Below are 17,463 nucleotides of genomic sequence, written 5' to 3'. Positions count from 1 at the left end.
TACGGAGTTAGAATTATTTGTTTATCACAAACCTGCGCCATCAGCGCTGATACAGTTTCTAATCTCTGGTTCGCAAAGATTGTTGGTAAATAAATTGAACGAGAAATGTATGGTAATTATACGATTTCGAAGGTATAATGCAGACGTTTTTGTTTCTTTGTTTTTTCACATGTTTATTTAATTTTTCGTGATAAACTAATTTTATTTTATAAAAATTTTAACATCTATATATTTATGTGCACGTTCAGTACGTAAAATTATTGTTTTCGCGGAGTGTCCGATAAATTTTATTCGGTATTATTATACTATTATTATTGTTGTTGCTGTTGTTGTTGTTATTATTATTACTACTACCTAGATAATACGAGTATGTTGAAAATGAAAAATTACTATATCATTATGTCATGTTCGAAATGTGAATATCAGGTACTATATTATGAACTGTTCTCTCCTAAAGTGTAAACAGACTTGATTGAGATCGCCACGCATGCAACTATTGGTCAGTTTAATTCATTCGAAAGATCGAGTGCGACGGTGGTTTGTATTTTTCTTTGTTTTAAGCTGGATTTTTCAACCGTATGTTGTTTATAACGGAAGAATAAGGTAAACTGATCATATGTAATGCTCTAGCATGGCTAAGTGTACTTAACGGCACAAGTTGTATAAATACAAATTACATCATAATTTCTGAGGTAATAGAAGACTATATGGACAAAGTATAAAAATAACATGGTACATTTTATAAGTATGTAATAATAAAATTACCCACTTTACTAACAAATAGTAATGATGGTATAAGAATTTTCAACTAATCAAATTAACTAAAATTACTGTCATGGCATTTCGGTGCGAAAAATCTTTACAGATGTTTGTACGTTCCATTATTCATGTTGCTATGTTCATTCTCTTTTTTACATATCCATACATAGATATTGTATAAAATAATTAGTTTGATACCCTTGGTAGATTCTTTTGATTTTAGGTCAAGTGCAATAAATTATTGTTATTACTATTATATAATTTTCTACTATAGGCAGGCACGTGTTATGTTATTCTAGTTGTACCACTCGTATTTTTGTATTAAAATGAACACGTGAGAAAAAAAAATATAATAAGTAAATTAAACACTAAATTTCGGATGAAAAATGATGGATTCATGTATAATAAGCATAAATACACACATTCTATTTTCTCGAATAAAAAATAATACTTGTAATATACTTGTCAGTGCTCAGCAATCTAATTCTTTTTATTATCAGTTACACATCATATGGATATTGTAAAAGTGTTGATGTCAACTCGACCTCACTTTTCAAACTACTTTACGTTGTACGTCAAATGCTCAATTTTTTAGTTTTGTATAAACCATACTAGAATGTACAAAATTCTTTAGCGGAATGTACGATATTAATCTCAGAGTATAGAGATTTTTGAAACCAAAACGTGTCACATTTCGATTACTGTTAATATTAGTACTCATAGCCAGCTGTGGTGACAAACGCAGATAATTCAATGTTACAAGTTCGATATAACGCTAACGCTGTTTGAAAGATCTACTTGACCCTTGAGAACTTTCTGCTGTAGCTTTTTGCCGAATATATTAGCCATCAATTTGTTTCGCCTGGCTTGCTCCTGTTTCTCCCTTTGTTGCCGTTTGCTGCGCACCTCGTGCAGTCTGTAGTAACGTTTACGCAGTCGCTCCTTCATTTCTTCGTCACTTATTTTCCTCTGCGCTGATAAGACTGTAATAAAAATAAATTAATAAACTCTTGCACATGGCGAATATTTATGTGGCTTGCATTTCGTAACTATCCATCTAAGCAAGCTTGGCAAAGAGGAACAAGTTACCTTTCGGTTTAGTCGTTCTCGGAGTTTTAGATAAATTTGAACCGCTGGCTAGCGCAAGCAGTTGAACACGTTTCTCTCTCCTCAATTCTCGCAAGTGAGAAATTTCAAACATACACTGCTGACGAGTTTCAACATTATTAACAAAATCAGGCTTATTTTGAGCCAAGTAGTCCTACAAGTTTATAGAGTGAACTTTTAGTTAATTGACATGTAAACTATACAAGATTTTTTTCTAGCGATAAAGTATAGAATAGAATTATAGAATACCTGGAGAGTCTTTGTCCGTCCGCTATTCTTACCCGAAGTGTAAGACCTTGCTTCGTCGCACAAGCAGCCGCCCCCTGATCTAGCGGTATTAGTTGGCGAATCAGGCACAGCTACCTCGGGCAATCTTCTCGTGTCGATTTTATCATTTTTCTTAGCGACAAAGTCCGAATTTTTATTTACCTTGCCATCCGTGAACGATAATTCGTACGCGATCGGCTTCGGGTAACTTATGTGGCAGTTGCATTTCCTCCCGTTTTTATACATGCTTCCGCAACTTCGACAGTGTTGCTGGTTATTTCCGTCGCTTTCGCCGAGCCTCGATTCGCAGGAACAGTTTGTTCTTGCGCTACGCTTCGGACTGTACAATCTCCTTTCTATATCCTTCAGTTTGTTCTCGCAGCAACAATCTTTCCCGCACTTACACAATCCGTCGTTTTTCAATCTCCCTGAGTGTCCCGACAACTGCTGAGATTCGTGCGAATTGTATGAATAATAATGCTTCGCCTGCGCCTTTTGTACCCCGTTACTCAAACAATGAGCACATTCGTTACATTTACATTTTCGCTCTCTATAGCAGTTGCAAATTTTCTTATCATTTTCTGCTTGATCCAAGTTTTTGTTCTCACATTTGCAGTTGTCGAAACATTGGCATATCTTTTCACCCCACGTTTTATAGCAAACTTCGCAGGCAATTCCATTAGTTACCGCCAATCCGTCAACTTTTCTGTTCTCACATTTGCAAGTGGCGGAACATCCGCATAACTTCGGTTGTTCTTTTCTTTTCACATGCTCACAGGTGCAGTAATTTTGGCAAGCGGCTACCTCGTTATTCTCAGATTTACCGCAGCCGCATTCCGCCCCGTTCACCTCAATTTGACCAACCTTCTTTCGGCATAAATTGCAAATTTCTCCCGATAAATTATCGCATTTCGAGGATCCATTCTCAGCACGCTTAATTTCGCACAAACATTTACCAACGCATTTGCAGATTGTCGTAGAAATACCGCAGTCGCACGTGCACATAGACTTTGAAGCGTTTACTTTATTTTTTGCTTCCTTTGGCTCAGATTTTCGATTTTTGCTGCCAACCCCGTGGCTAATTGGCTGCATAATATCAGTACCGGTTTGATTTGGCCGATTAGACTGATCAGAGTTAGAAATAGGGACTCTTTGGTGATTGAAATGAAGAGGTGAAGGCTGATGATGATGAGCGTTTGAAAGACTTTGCTCGGATAATTTTTGGTTAGAAAAATGATACAGACAATTATTTTTTAATAAATTCTGTCCTGCCTCCTGGTGCTCTTGCCTTCTACCGCACTGACAAACGAGACCCGAATGTTTATGAACAGGACAACCAGCTTTCGGTAAAGTGTTTTCAGGCAAGGTTAGCCGGGGTCTTAACGGAGGCGGCGAAGTCAACGAAGAGGGTGAAGTTTGTACGTGAATATTCACTGACGTTACTTCTGAATTGTGATGCTTCAAAGGTGGAGACGTGATTTCGCTTCCGGTTTGGGAATGCGCCCTCGCAGGCTCTGTTCCTGTTTGCGTGCAACTGTTTCGTTTCTTCAATTGATAGTTGAAATTTTTTGCACTGGAACTAACAGTGGATTGGCAAGTCGCCAGGTTGCAGTGAGATGACCACTGCGGTTTGATCGATTCGTCGCAGATATCCGAAGCAGTCCTGAAAACAGTTTTATTTTTTATGTTCAAGGAACAGGTACGAACAGTAATTCTATCACACCGCTTATCTTACCTTTGAGTATTGTCATGATTATTGCCACCACATGCACATTTTAGTAACGCCAACGGTTTCTGTGTAACAATGGCATGTTTAATTTTTTTTGGTGACATCCTCGGGCGATCTGATTTCTTTGGTTGTTCCAATAATCTGGGAAAGTAATAATTAATTTCTCTAAATTCCGTGAAATGGTAGTTAGTTCAGTCGGAATGTACATCACTGCTATTGACAAAGAATAAAGGGCCGAAAATTTTTTTAAGAGTTCATTAGATACCTAGGAACATATCCTGAAGTTCATCGGAAATGTAGCTGCGAATTTTCGCACTAAATTTTTTTGAATATCGAAAAAGCTGCAATTTGATGTCACTTTTTGACAAAAATCATTCCTATGAAAGTTTTCCATCGTATTGCCCTGTATAAAATTAGTTCTTTGCAAACATCACGTCCAAACAAAAATTCGCGCGAAAATATGGAGCTAATTTTTCGGGCAAACTTCAGAGTATATTTCTGGACCTCTGATAAAACTGTAAAAAAATTGCCAGCCCTCTATTCTTTGTTAAACAAAATCAGTCAAACTTCTGTACATTCAAGCTGAACAAAGTAACGTAACAACGGAATCGACGGAAAGCTTACTTCTTCAAATTAGATAAGTGACTGATTTCATTAGTGATCCAAAGAAGTTGATTTTTCTTTTCAGTTTCCGCATAGCTAACCAACTTTGAATCTCCAGATTCCGAAGTATTGGGTCTGCGTAATTCAAACTGTCTCTCGGACAATGTTGTCGGCATCCTCCAATCAACACTGTTTTTACTACTGTTACTGGATCCCATTACACTTTGCCTGGCTCCGACAGATGCATCCAAATATATTCTCTTCTGATCCAACGGATTATCGGATGTTGACGTGTCTCCGTTTGGAATTTTGGAATTTTGTTTGAAGTAGAAGATATTATCATGAGCTTTGGCCTTGTCTCTTCGTTGGGGTAGAAAGCACTCCGAGCTCTCACTCTTGTTAGCATCTGTAGGTGAATTGCTGCTTCGCTGACAATCGTCCGCCCTAAGCCCCATTCTTGCCTTTCTCCCATCCATTTCTGTCCTATCCGTTTGTACATCGAATTTGTCGCTATTACTGCTCTCCAAGGCGATCATCTCATCGACAACCCTGACCTCTTCGTTGAGCTGCTTCTTTGGGCTTTTCTTTTTCTTCGATGGTTTCCATTCATCAGAAGAATCAGTCGTATTTTGTTTCTTGGTTAAAGCCTGGATTATATCGGTTCTGTAGACTTTTTTTCTAGCATCGTCTGGATTCCACGGAACGTTTTCTTCCAAGTTGTGCTCAATTTTATCGTCGGTATATTTTGCCGTGACCAGTCTCTTAACAACATGGTGTATCAGCCTCTTTTTAACTTGTTTATCGCACTTGTTAGCATCCACTAAACTCTTGAGTATGTTGACGCTCCTTTCCAAGTCTCTTACCAAGCTATCGGAATCTCCCCACAGTTTTTCATCGATACTTGAGCTAGTGTTCGGCATAGTGGAGTTGGATCGTCTCGTGTCAACGGTGGAGACCTGACTTTCGCTCCCATTTGGCACGTTCTCGTATACATGACCTGGGAAATATTCAAAACTGTTTGCTCGTCCAGTAACGTTCTCCGTGTCATCTGGTTGGGGCGTTGCAGCTCGAGAATCGTTGCGAGAAGCATCGGTACTACTGGGTCGATTCAAATTGCCGTTCGCAATTTCACTGGTCCAACGGTCGTTTTCAGTTGTTCCACACGCGCTACGCTTTTCGGAGTCTGGGACTTTGTACGTATTTTTAGAACCTTTCAGTATGGATTTCTGTACCAAGCTGGTACCCCGCTTAGGTACCGGTGGCTTTTCCTCTTCCAAAACAGAAACTTGTACCCCAATAGACTCTTGGAAACGTTCACTGATAGTGGTTTGAATGACTTTGTCACAGGTAGCTGGTTTGTTGACAATAGTAGCGAGGGATGAGGTGGAATCAAATATGAGCGGCGGAGCAGACTTGCCTTTATCCATGGCCAGCAAATTCAAATCACTTTGACTCCGTTTCAGCAAAAGCTTGGAGGACGGAACGGGGGCCAAGATATTCATAGACGAGCTTTTCTTCAGGACACAAGAACGTGTGCCAGCATTTCCCCCTGACTTCTTGCCTTCTGTGGCATATTTCACTGCCGGTACCTTAAACGGATGCGATGATTTTGGCGTCTCGGAGCTACTCACATCCTCAGACTCGACCTGTTTTCTCGTATCTGATTTGATGTCATCGCCAGTTATTATACCGGGTACATGATTCTTGACGATTGGAGTAATTTCAGCTTCACTTTCTGTCTCGGACAATGCTCCAGGAAGAGGTGTAGAGTTGGCGTCCGGCCTTTGTTTTGACTTGGGTCCAGGTTGGCCCTGCGGAGCAGGGCCGGACAAGCTGGACTCCGTCGTTCCCTCCGGATCCTGTCTGAGGGCAGCTGAACAGCCTCTGGCCAAGGCCATGCGCTCGATGGTACTCAATTTTTTGCTACTCTGTCTGTTGAGAGGCAGCGTATTGAAGTAACCAACGTCAGCGCCGCTGTCCCACTCCAGTGGTTTGTGCGAAGTAACGCTCGACGTGGGAGAGACGTTGGATTTTCTTTCTTGACTGTCTCCTAAATTTTCTCGGCTCTCATTCTTCTCCTCAGGAATTGTTTCCGGGGTATTTCGTCTCGGTTCTGGAGACGGTGAGCGAGGCTCGGTCAACGGACGTCTATAGATGGAGGAATTATCGTTGCAGCTCGAAGACTGACCAATCAGCGGAGGTCTGGCCCAGCGCCGTCGTTCCCGAGGCACGTAATTAACCAAAGTATAATCCTGGCCGACGCAGTCCTGCCTGCTGGTCTCGCCGCCGTGTCCGCCTGATTTATGATTCAGTTCGTAGATGCTGTAATAATATTTTACCCCCAGATTATCGCCGGCGGTTGTTTCGGGTAGTGAAAAGTACTGATCCAGGTTCGAATTTTGCGAATACTTCTTATAGTACTCCATCACCTGCTTCGACAATGATTTGTTTACGTTAAACGCTACCTTCGGTTGGGAGTCGTGGACGGTGTTATTTAGGCTTGTCGGGTTAAGGAAGGGTCGCTGTTCTCTCGGATTTTCCAACCCGCGGGGTTCCGATTCGCGCAAACGTTCGTCGCAGCTTGAGGCGGAGTCATATTCCATTTTCAATTCTGTACCTTCGTTTACATCCAATACGCGGGTTTTTCTTACGCCTGGCGTCGGCCTCCCCCTCCGCCGTTCACCGTAAACACTGGTTCACATTTCACTTGGATATTCTTCATTGATCACCGATGTAACCGTACCGATGCATAGACGATGGAACGCGTTGCGTACCTCGAACACAGGAAAGAAACTCGGCGCTGATAACGCTCTCGGTCCTCTGACAGTTGTGCGAATTGACTGTTCAGAACGCTGGTTGTTTACTTATTGAGTAACCTCAAACTTGCGAAGCTACAAATTTGCCGCCTGTGGCGCTCCGCACGGATCCTCGGAAAACTAAAATTGACTAACACTGACCATATCTTACTGGAGAGAGCTAACAACGTAGAGTTGGCGTCACAGTCACAGTAACATTGAACAGCGGTTTGCAAGCGGCTTACCGACATCTACAGACCTAATAAAAAATCCCAGTAAGCAGGAATTCAAATGGTGGAATTTAAAATGCGAATTGGAAACGAAATCGAGATTTTAAATCCCATGGCAACAGTTTACATTTTCAAAAATCAAATAATTAGTGATTACGGCAATATTTGATATTCCATTTTCATACCAGTCAAAATTTTAAATATAAAGACCAGCAAAACTTACACGCAACATGCTGACTAATGTTGCACGATATTTAACGAAATATCAATACATTGTTTATTTAAATTTACTTTAATGATAGAATTACTTATTCTGTACAGCATTTCACCATACAGCAAATTTATTATAATTACCTAGGTAGAATATGTAATAACTCGATAATTAAATTTACTTTACAATGATAGATGTAGGGTAGAAAGTTGAATTTAATATTAGTATTCATCGATAAAAACTATCAATTTTTAACCTGTAGTTATCGATATCAGTAAAGATCGATAGATATCGTGCCGGACTAATGCTGACGCTCCTCATTTCAAAACTAACCGCCACATCGTTCAGGCTTTTTACATCAGCTAATTCAGAAATCGGGGAACCATAAAAAGTTAATAGTAAATATGAAAAACAGAAATATTTTCACAAGTCCCTTGGGTGGTTTTAAGTTTTGAGTTCATTGCAGCTACGAGAAATGAACCGTGACCCGTATCGAAACTTGATGTTATCTGTATTAAAATGATAGAGTGAGGTTGGACCAAATTTTGAAACATTACGAAAAATATTCGTACACGGTGAAGGACATTCGTTGGTACAACAACGATCCATTGAAATGTCTTGCTGTTGTGCCCCCGAGGTGAAAAAGACGTCGACAAACCGAGGAAAACTCGAGTTCGCCAAAGTTCATAGCAGCGGTTTTGAGAAGGAAAGAAAAACAATTCACTATGCCGACGAGGTCGATGGGGAAAGTACGCCGATTTTTCAAATGCTCGGTTAATTATTCAACTTGCACTGCAAGAGCCCGACACTCACTGTAATCAATCGTACAGAATCCGCATGCAGGAAGGTGCGAAGCGATTCGTCAATACTGAGCGATTTCGACGATCAGCACGATTCCGACGAGGAAATAGGGGACATGGTATTCGTCGATGGGAACGAGGCCGACCTGGAGGAATGCGACGACGAGGATACGCTGATGGAACGCGTCAGTATACGTAGAATTTATGAAAGACGGAAAAAAATTGGATTCGAAATGTTCGGAACTTGATTCTTCACTTTTTTCCCCGTTGTTACTTTTCATCACCTTTGGTGATATCGGAAGAGTACTGATTTCGGTCGATAATCGCTTTTTCTAATTTCAACGAGTTTTGACATTTTCGAACCATGTCGGTCTGTCGGTTCGTCCGATAAACTTGGTGATGCGATGATCTCGGAAACGACCGGATGAAAAAATTTGAAACTTACAGGATTTTACAATCAAGTGATGGGCATGAAACATTGCCATGTCCCGTTTAATTCGCAATTCCGGTTCTACCGGAAACAAATCGGTTCTTAATGTCTAACCGATCAACCTGCACGGAGAAACTTTTAGTATAAACATTTGTTTTATTGCATGTGCAAAATTGACATAACGTATAAGAATTCAGGGGTAATCGAGGTACTGTTACAAAAAATCACATAGTTACTATGAAAACGCCGACTTGATATATCTTTTCAGAATAACTCATTAGAATATTAGAATCTTACATTAAAAGAATTACAGTGTATGTAAGTCTTAATATTAAAATCTGTAACGGACTCGAATAACAGAAATTAATAATAACAATATATGCGCTCACACACACACACACACATCCAAATAAACTGCGTACGGACACCGAGTGGATGAAAAAAACAAACAGCTTTCAAATCAATTCACAACTTTTATTTTATCCAAAATTGCACTAATTATATGTATAATTATGAAATTAAAAAATTACAGCCAATTTTTATTTACATAGTACTTTGCATCACTCAGTTTATTTTCGTATATTTTATACGACCTAGTGTGTTCGCGATAGTGAAAATTACTGGAAAGATTTTTCATACACCTTCTTTTGTAAATTTCTAACAGTAGATATAATTACTATTTCTAAACCTACTATACTAATTCTTTTTCATAAATGTCGGGATAATGCATAGAAAAATGTAATTATTTCAAATCTTCTTTAACACTTTATTCTAAATAACCGATTATGCATTTTTTCCCCAGTTTAAATATATATGTTTTTTTTTTAATGTATAGATTTTATTCCAATTTTTCTTTCGTTTTCTAATATTTTCGATATCATCGCGAAAATTTGTCGGTCAGACCGACAGACTCGTCCCACGTAGTTGAAGCTAGCAGCCAAAGTTGACAATCGAACCTTTTGAACTTTTTCGAATTAAAAAAATACACTTCGGCCTCATAATTCTACAAAAGTATCGGATCTTCAAGGTATTTCACAAAATACTGACTTTCGGACTTCACTATCTTATGCCAACGAACATTAGAACGTTAGGCTGCTAATTCTGGCTGCCAGCTTCAGCCTCGTAGGTACTTTTCCCTTATCAAAACTGTTTTTCCCTCTTTTATATATTATATATTTGAATTTCCCGTAGGTCTGGTGGCTCGCAAGGCCGCCTTACGTTCCGCGGCAAACGCCGGTGGTTTCGGCAAGAAGAATACAGGTATATCAAACGAATGGCAATATCGCGAAAGACCTACACTAATAAGTTCCAATTCAAGCTCCTCGTCTTTGATTTATCCCTTGCCAAGGTGGTCAAAGAGCGACTCTCGTCAACAATAAAGGGTCTTCCGACGATTCGAGCCGCGCTGAAAGAGCAGGTCGCAAGGAGTCTGCAGAGTCGACGTGGATCGAAATCGCGGGATTACATCGCGGTTGGTAAATTCCCGGGTAACAGTCGCGCGGCTTGCGGTACCGACGAGGTCACATCGATCCCGGTTTGCGCCCGAAAACTCAGCGACTTATTATAGCCCTCATACTATACACCGCACGGCGTCATCTACATGCAGCGGTTTACCCTTGCTTCGATCTATGTATATTGAAAAAAATGAGCTTCTGTACTATTATATAAATAAATATATTATTTAACAAAAGTGTGTGACGATATAATATATGTGGAACAGGATTTTCACGCAGTAATTCATATTCTATTATAGGTATACGTATAATGTATGTAATAACAGGTGTATCAGGGTGGTCCTTGTTCAGGATATTGCGTACAAGGGACATCCCGACGTCTATGCATGTACGATGTGTTTGTCGGGGACGTGTGAATCAGTAGCAGTCGTTGAAGTCCATCAAGTCGGGCATGTCGGGCTGAGGGCACTCCTTGTACCACGGATCGTCGATTTCCCAGAGATCGCGATTGAGCCCCTCTCTGCCGGGGGGCGCAGCCTCGAAATCGTCGGTCTGAGGACAGGGCGACGGATACGCGGCGGGGTTGAAGAACCTCTCGAGTTCGTCGGGACCGATGGCGTCGGGAACGGCGGCGATGTTCTTCCTCGGAATGGGCGGCATCGAGGCCCTGATCCTCGACGCGCAAGGTATAATGAACCCGCCCTCGTCCTCCTCGAAGGATATATCACCCTCCATGATCTCCTGCTCGAGAGGGACGTCGAGGCGCAGTCCTCCCTCCTCCCTCGCGACCCTCGCAAACTCCCGTTCCATCCTCGCGTCCTGCTCCCTCTGGTGCAGCGAGCTTTTCATCTTCCTCTCGAACTCCCTCGCGGCCATCACCGAGGGATGATCTCTGCCGTACTCCACCCTGAACTGATCCTCCTCCACGTCCGGCAGCTGATAGAGACCGCGCTGCGGGGTCGGACAGGGTGGCGGCCCTCGTTCCGAGAGGTTTATCGCGTTGTTACCGACATTCGCAACGGCGAGGACGAAGTCTCGGCGGGCGTGCTGCAGCTCGCACAGCCTGTTGTTCACCGAGGCTGATTCAATGGCGTCCTGCTCGTCCAGAGTCTCGTTTATCAGCTGCATCGAGCGATTCGCCGACCCCCCCGAGGTGTCGGGTAGCGCGACGATCGTCGTTCTGCACTGGCTGACAGCGCCGGGTGGAATTACGATATTCTGGACGGGTCCCTCGCCGACGGGTTCCGCCTGGACGACCTCGGCGTTCATCGACTGCGCGAGCTCGCAAGTCTTCTCGCTTATCGCCGAGAGTTCGGCGCTGGGTCCCGGGCTCCCCCGCCTCGGCCTCGGCATCATCGAGGAGTGGGCCTGGGGCGGTGACAGCCCCCCCTCTCTCCGGTTCGGGCTCCTTGGACAGGATCCGGGTTGCGCACCCTCCGCGCCTTTCCTCGCCCTGGTCTCGCGCATCTTCATCAGTTTCTGGAAGGCCGGATGCGAGACCGCGGCCTCCTGCAGGGCGCCCTGGGGCCTCCAGTCCTCCCGAGGCTCGGCGCAGGGCGGGGGCGGCCGCCTAGGCGGCGATGGGGCCTTACGTTTGGGCACGCGACCCCCGGGAGGCGGCGGGCGTACGGCCCGCTTTTGGAAGGTCGCCTCGTTCCTCTGGGCGGCGAGGTTCTTGGTGAACTCCTCGGCGTGCTTCATCCGCGCCAACATCGTCTTCGTCATCGTCGGCTTGGTCATGTCGATTCTGCGCGGCTCCGCCGGCGGCGGGCCCTTCGTGTAACGAGGAACCCGCGGCTTCCGCTGCGCCCCGCAACTCGCACCGATTCGAGTAGCCTCCGCCAGATCCTTTGCCGTTTGCTCCTTGACGAAGGCCGCCGATTTTGCCGCCCTTAGTTGCGCCGACCGCGTCAAATTCGGAGGATTCCTCGACCCCCGAGCCGCCCCCGACGGACCCGCTCCGCACTGGCCGCCGCGACCGGCAAGACCGGGTCTACTCGCCATATTATCGACTTCCGGAGATGATTGTGCTTCTCTTAGCTGTTACTTTCACGCAACTTTCAGCGAAACTGTTTTTTCCGTTACTGCTGGGATGCGGTAGCGGATTGTTTTCTTTCGGATGTATCGAGGAATTGTCATACAGATGTGACGATGGTGGATCGTTTGAAGAGGAGCCTTTCGTTTCTGTCCGTAGTGCGTATTACTCTGAAAGCGAATTACAAGGTGAGATGATGTAGGTATGCGGTGTATGTGATAATTTTGTTCCAATTTATTTTCATTGTCAATTTTAGAAGGGAATATAGTATGGCATGCACGGAATTTGATCGAGTACGATATAAATGCTACAACAGTATGTATACTTACTTGAATTTTGGTTAAATTTATTTGCCGAAAAATTGATTTTATGTTTCGGATTTTTCACAGAAGTTTATCCATTTGACATTTGTGTCGGTTTTTTTTTTTTTTTTCACACACTTCATAACTTTGTCCATAACATTTGAAAACGTGGAAAATTTCTCGACAAATCGACTCCGCCGTGCAGTTCAGGTCATTCGTAACCGAAAACACGCCTCCTCTGCCTGTTCCGTATACCAATTGCTTGGTTTATTTTTTCAGTCAAAATCTCCAGTTCAACACGCTTGATATGAAGCCGTCCAATTCAAGTTTAAACGATGTCACTCCGCACACATCAAGCAAACTATCTAACAAAGATAAAAACTCGAGCGGTAGTGGAAAAAAAATGACTCCAGCCGGAGCTTTTCTCAAGGACAAACACCCGGAACTATTCTTCGTCGCTCCACGTCCCGGAGGATATTTGAAACACGTCACTTCACCTCACAAGGATCCGTCTCGAACCGAGATCGCTAAAGATGTCGAGTACAAAGTGAGTTTAGCACCGTAAAGTTGTCTTTCTCTCGATCAAAGTGCAGGTTTAAGTCGCCAACTGAGACGACAAATTAAAATCACGTTTTCAGAACAACAAATCGACAATATTAGCCGCAAGTGCGGACGCGAAGACAGTATCGATCAGCGAAGTACTAGATACGCAAATGAAGTGTTCGAATTTTCACAAACCTTCCAAGGATGAGGAAAGAAACAATTTGGTCGGTATTTATCCCCAGTCGTTATTTATTAAGCGGGTGTTGGGGAGTGGTGGGGGAAGATGGGCCCGTCCTACTCGCTCCGCCCCTTAGTCCCACCAGTGACAAGCTAGGCCCATTCCAACGTTTCGTCGTCACCCCGACGATTGGGCGCCGGAATCTATCCCCGTCGTAAGGATTTGACGATATGACGACCGCCGCGTACCGAAGAGACAGATCAGTCGAGACCTGGGTAATGAATGACTAATGAAAAAGAAAAGTCAAATAAATCGATGACGCACTTGTGGTCGCGCTCAAACATTGACACCCCCTGGCAAGGTTCCCTACTCCCACAAACAACTTTTCGTCCTCCCTAAACGTACCTGTTCCACAGCCATTTGGGCAACTCTTTGTCGACCTAATCAGTTTCAGTCGCTTCCTCCAGCTACGTACGAGTCTCCGTCATAAACTGAGGCTATGACCGCGCTTGTTCCAGCCGACGATTTGCTGTTTAAAGAATTCAACTTTTCCGCGTAGAAAAAATAATGAAAAATGCTACCGTTACGGTATTATCACGGTATATTAATTGGGATGAAAAAAAAATAAATAAATAAATAACTACCGAGTAAGGAAATGTTTTGCAAATTTCGTACGAATTCAGCCCTTCGGGTATGTCAGATTGCGGACTAGCCCGTTTTGCCTAAATATCCCCAACAGAGTCTAGATATCCACGTATCACGGTAATGAAAGCTTGCCCGAGAAGAGAGGTGACGACAATATTAGCCCTACGTTTGATTCGCCGTTCCAAGAATATCGGGAATTCCACTCCTTAATACTTCTTTAACTTGATCGTCGGTCGTTTCGCCATTGAGCTGCCCCAAGAAAAACTTTCGGCTGCCGTACGTACGCTGCAACATCCAAAACGTTGAGACGAAGGCGAAAGGAAGCAATCAATGGGTCTAGAGCTTGGCAAGATAGGCCCTCCTCCCCCCGCCACTCCCCAAGTATCAAATATTATTACGAGAGTTCCTTTTGTTTGCCAAGAGTAGGTACGTAGGGTAGGGACAGACGAGGTGCGCTAATTAAGGAAATAACGTTACAAGTCGAGATTTTAATCGATGAGTCATCTGGTTTCAACCAACAAAGGAAATCCTGACAAAAGACGAGCGTCGACCGCATAGTTGAGAAATTGTGGGCAAAGTCAGTCCTACCTGAAATTTCTCAAATTTTTTTCCAAATTACCCAAAGATTGGGAATTTATTTATTCAATTGCATCGGAAGATTGTTAACATCAAATTAACTATATTTTACTAGGATTCGGAAAAAGTCCTATAGGAAAAGTTTGACGCTAAAAGTCTCCCGATGCAAGTGAATAAATAAATTTGAGACTTTTTTTCAATTTTGAAAATATTCAAGAAAATTTCACACGGGCCCGCTTTGACCGCCTTTCTCCTACTTCCGGTGGAAAAGATTTGATCTTATTATTCGCTGCAGGTTCGAATGTGCAGCATCGCATTCAGCACGGTGATGATGCTGGCGCAGCACGCGTACAAAGACATCACGATAGAGCACGTGAAACACACCGAGGCTTACTTCCGGGGGTTGAAACAGGCCGACGGATATCCGCAGAACATTGGCCAACTGATGCAGGTAATCGCGAACCTAAAACGATCGGGTAAAATCGTGACGCCACCGCCGGATCAGGAAGACTCCGACGACCTCGAGGATGACCCCGACGACATTCAGATCTCCGACATAATCAATTGATTCGTTAATTTCGCACGAATTTCACCGCGCGCACGTGCGATCGTGCGTGTGATTACACTTCTTAGTCACGCTTTTGTTTTGCGACAGTCGTGTTTTTTTAACCAAAAAAATTTTGAATTAAAAATTAATAAATTACGGGTGGAATAAGCACTGCGCGTAAATATTTTTCTACGAAAATGTGAAGATCCATTCAACGACACCGTAAATCGTACTTGCCTGCATCGTCACGCGTCCCCGTTATCGTCCGAACGATGCGTTCGGGCAGAGGATCAAGAACATCGCAATCCTCGGCGACTGGGAATTCCGCATCGGACGGTTCTAAAAATGGTCGATCAAATCGGACGAGGAGCGGAACCGGGTCGAATTCGACCCTTGAAAAAACGGAGTGAGTTGATATTTTTCTTCGGATTAAGGCATGCGTGTGCCGCGTGTAAACCGTGCGTAATATCCCTGCTAATTTCGACTCTACGCAGCGCCGCGAAGAAACCGGGTAGAGAAAAAAACAAGGACATCGTCGACATCCAGCCGCTCATCTACTCCTTCAGAGTTCCGAGCAAACCGTCCCCCGGATCCGTGATGAACGGCCATCTGCCACCTTACTGGCTTTACCACGACCACGCGTTTGGCGTTATCTGGATGCTTTTTCACCCGGACAAAAAATACATCGGTAAATAAGAATCTTCGGTGGAATTATGACGGAGAAGATCCTGCGGTGCATAGTAAGATGTTATTAACCGAATTGCCGCTCGGTCCCAGGCATAGCTCAGCTCCATTGGTGTCTGAGGTTTCTACTGGACTTGAAGAACACCGAGGGCGAGTACACGGGCGACGTGAACGTCTGCATCCAGGCGGTCCAGGACGACCTTATCGAGCAGTACGCGAAACTCGGCGAAGCGTTGGAAAATGAAGAGGCGTCGAAGAGCGGCGCGAGGGAAACTTCGAGGATTTCGAAGGACGGCGAAGACGACGAGGGACCGGAAAAGGAGCACGGAAACGTGGGAAATTATCCACAGTGGGGGGGAAAGAGAGTGCGTGATAAGAAATTAAAAACTGTACAATATTCTGTCGTCATTCGCTACAGGAATCGTCATCGCCCTCCGTTCGACCGCGAGAAGATAATAATAGGAACGTCGAGTCCGGCGGTAGTTCTCCATCGGTCGAGAAGGGCGGTAATGTCAGTCTGACCTACAACGAGATGATGTCCCGAGGGCCGACTCCGTACACGGAGCAAACCCCGTTAGAGCAGATATACAGAGCCGGAGTGCCGGTGACGATCCCCGACGACGCGGTCGCCTCGACGCCCGATATCACGACACTCCTGACCCCGGACAACTCACCACCGGGTATTGTTTCAAGGGAATGAACCAGGCGTGTGTTCTAGCATGGATATACTTATATCCTGGTGAAAATAATTCTATTAATTTCCGTGAAAATATCTACGAAGTTTTACGCAAATTTCTATGCAAAAGTACAGGATTTGGGTCGATCCATAGTTTTTGAACTCGAGATATCGTAACGATTCGTACAGTTTTTCGTAGATTATTATTATTAAGAAAAACTACGAATTCACCCAAATCCTGTACCTTTGCATAGAAATTGCCGTAAAACTTCGTAGATATTTCCATAGAAATTCGTAGAATTATTTGTACCAGGGGTTTTTTCACCAGGGTTCCTGGTTTAACAGAATAACAAATTAGCTAGTTTTTCCGTAAGACTCACCTATTGAGATAAGGTGAGTTGAAAAATATACGGCAGATGCTCTAAATCCGTCTAGATCATACTCACGATAAGAGAATGAGAAGATCGGTCTTCGGAGGTAGACCCGAATTTATCTTTATTTTCAAAAAGATGATAAACTCAGCTGCCTCCTTATCGAACATTTTCAGACGTACCTTTAACCGACATGGGTACCGAGGAATTGGTCAATTTTTTGAACGTCTCTCGCATGGAGCAGGTCCAGAGGATCAAGAAAGATATAGAACGGTTACACGATTTGGAAAAGTGAGAAATTTTGATTACACGGTGGTAAATGTGGATGAATCGGATACACCGGATGCAGCATCGGAATACAAGAGTAATGATACCGACGTCGGGTTCCAGGTTCCTGGAAGGGGTTGACAAACAGGGGTTCAAAGGATTGATCAAAGGCGACCTCGCGCGTCGCCTGGACAAGTTGGACGGCGTTGACGTCATCGGGGAAGTTGAAACCATGCTCAAATGACTAAAATCGA

General features: G+C 43.7%; 2 protein-coding genes across 4 annotated transcripts; one reads left to right on the top strand and one right to left on the bottom strand.

Annotated features, from left to right (window-relative positions):
• Positions 1–273: 273 nt before the first annotated feature.
• On the bottom strand, positions 274–7,362 carry LOC107220094. Of its 3 annotated transcripts, none has more exons than XM_015658530.2 (5): positions 4,487–7,360; positions 3,869–4,003; positions 2,116–3,796; positions 1,849–2,020; positions 274–1,742 (listed from the first exon to the last, which is right to left on the bottom strand). In XM_015658530.2, exons 1-5 carry the CDS (start codon positions 7,066–7,068, stop codon positions 1,516–1,518), a joined length of 4,797 nt encoding a protein of 1,598 aa, XP_015514016.1. In that variant the 5' UTR covers positions 7,069–7,360; the 3' UTR covers positions 274–1,515. The 3 variants fall into 3 exon arrangements, with proteins under 3 accessions (XP_015514016.1, XP_046589946.1, XP_046589947.1); XM_046733990.1 differs by having other exon boundaries at positions 1,849–1,963; XM_046733991.1 differs by lacking the exon at positions 1,849–2,020 and having other exon boundaries at positions 1,586–1,742; positions 4,487–7,362.
• An 829-nt stretch (positions 7,363–8,191) lies between these two features.
• LOC107220085 lies at positions 8,192–10,498 on the top strand. The gene is made up of 4 exons (XM_015658513.2): positions 8,192–8,450; positions 8,532–8,686; positions 10,123–10,191; positions 10,280–10,498. The coding sequence occupies exons 1-4, from the start codon at positions 8,315–8,317 to the stop codon at positions 10,496–10,498; spliced, it is 579 nt and encodes a 192-aa protein (XP_015513999.1). The 5' UTR covers positions 8,192–8,314.
• Positions 10,499–17,463: the final 6,965 nt, after the last annotated feature.

This window comes from Neodiprion lecontei, chromosome 3, assembly GCF_021901455.1.
Source record: "Neodiprion lecontei isolate iyNeoLeco1 chromosome 3, iyNeoLeco1.1, whole genome shotgun sequence".
In the NCBI taxonomy this organism is placed as follows: domain Eukaryota; kingdom Metazoa; phylum Arthropoda; class Insecta; order Hymenoptera; family Diprionidae; genus Neodiprion; species Neodiprion lecontei.
This window is presented reverse-complemented; position numbering and strand designations above follow the sequence as displayed.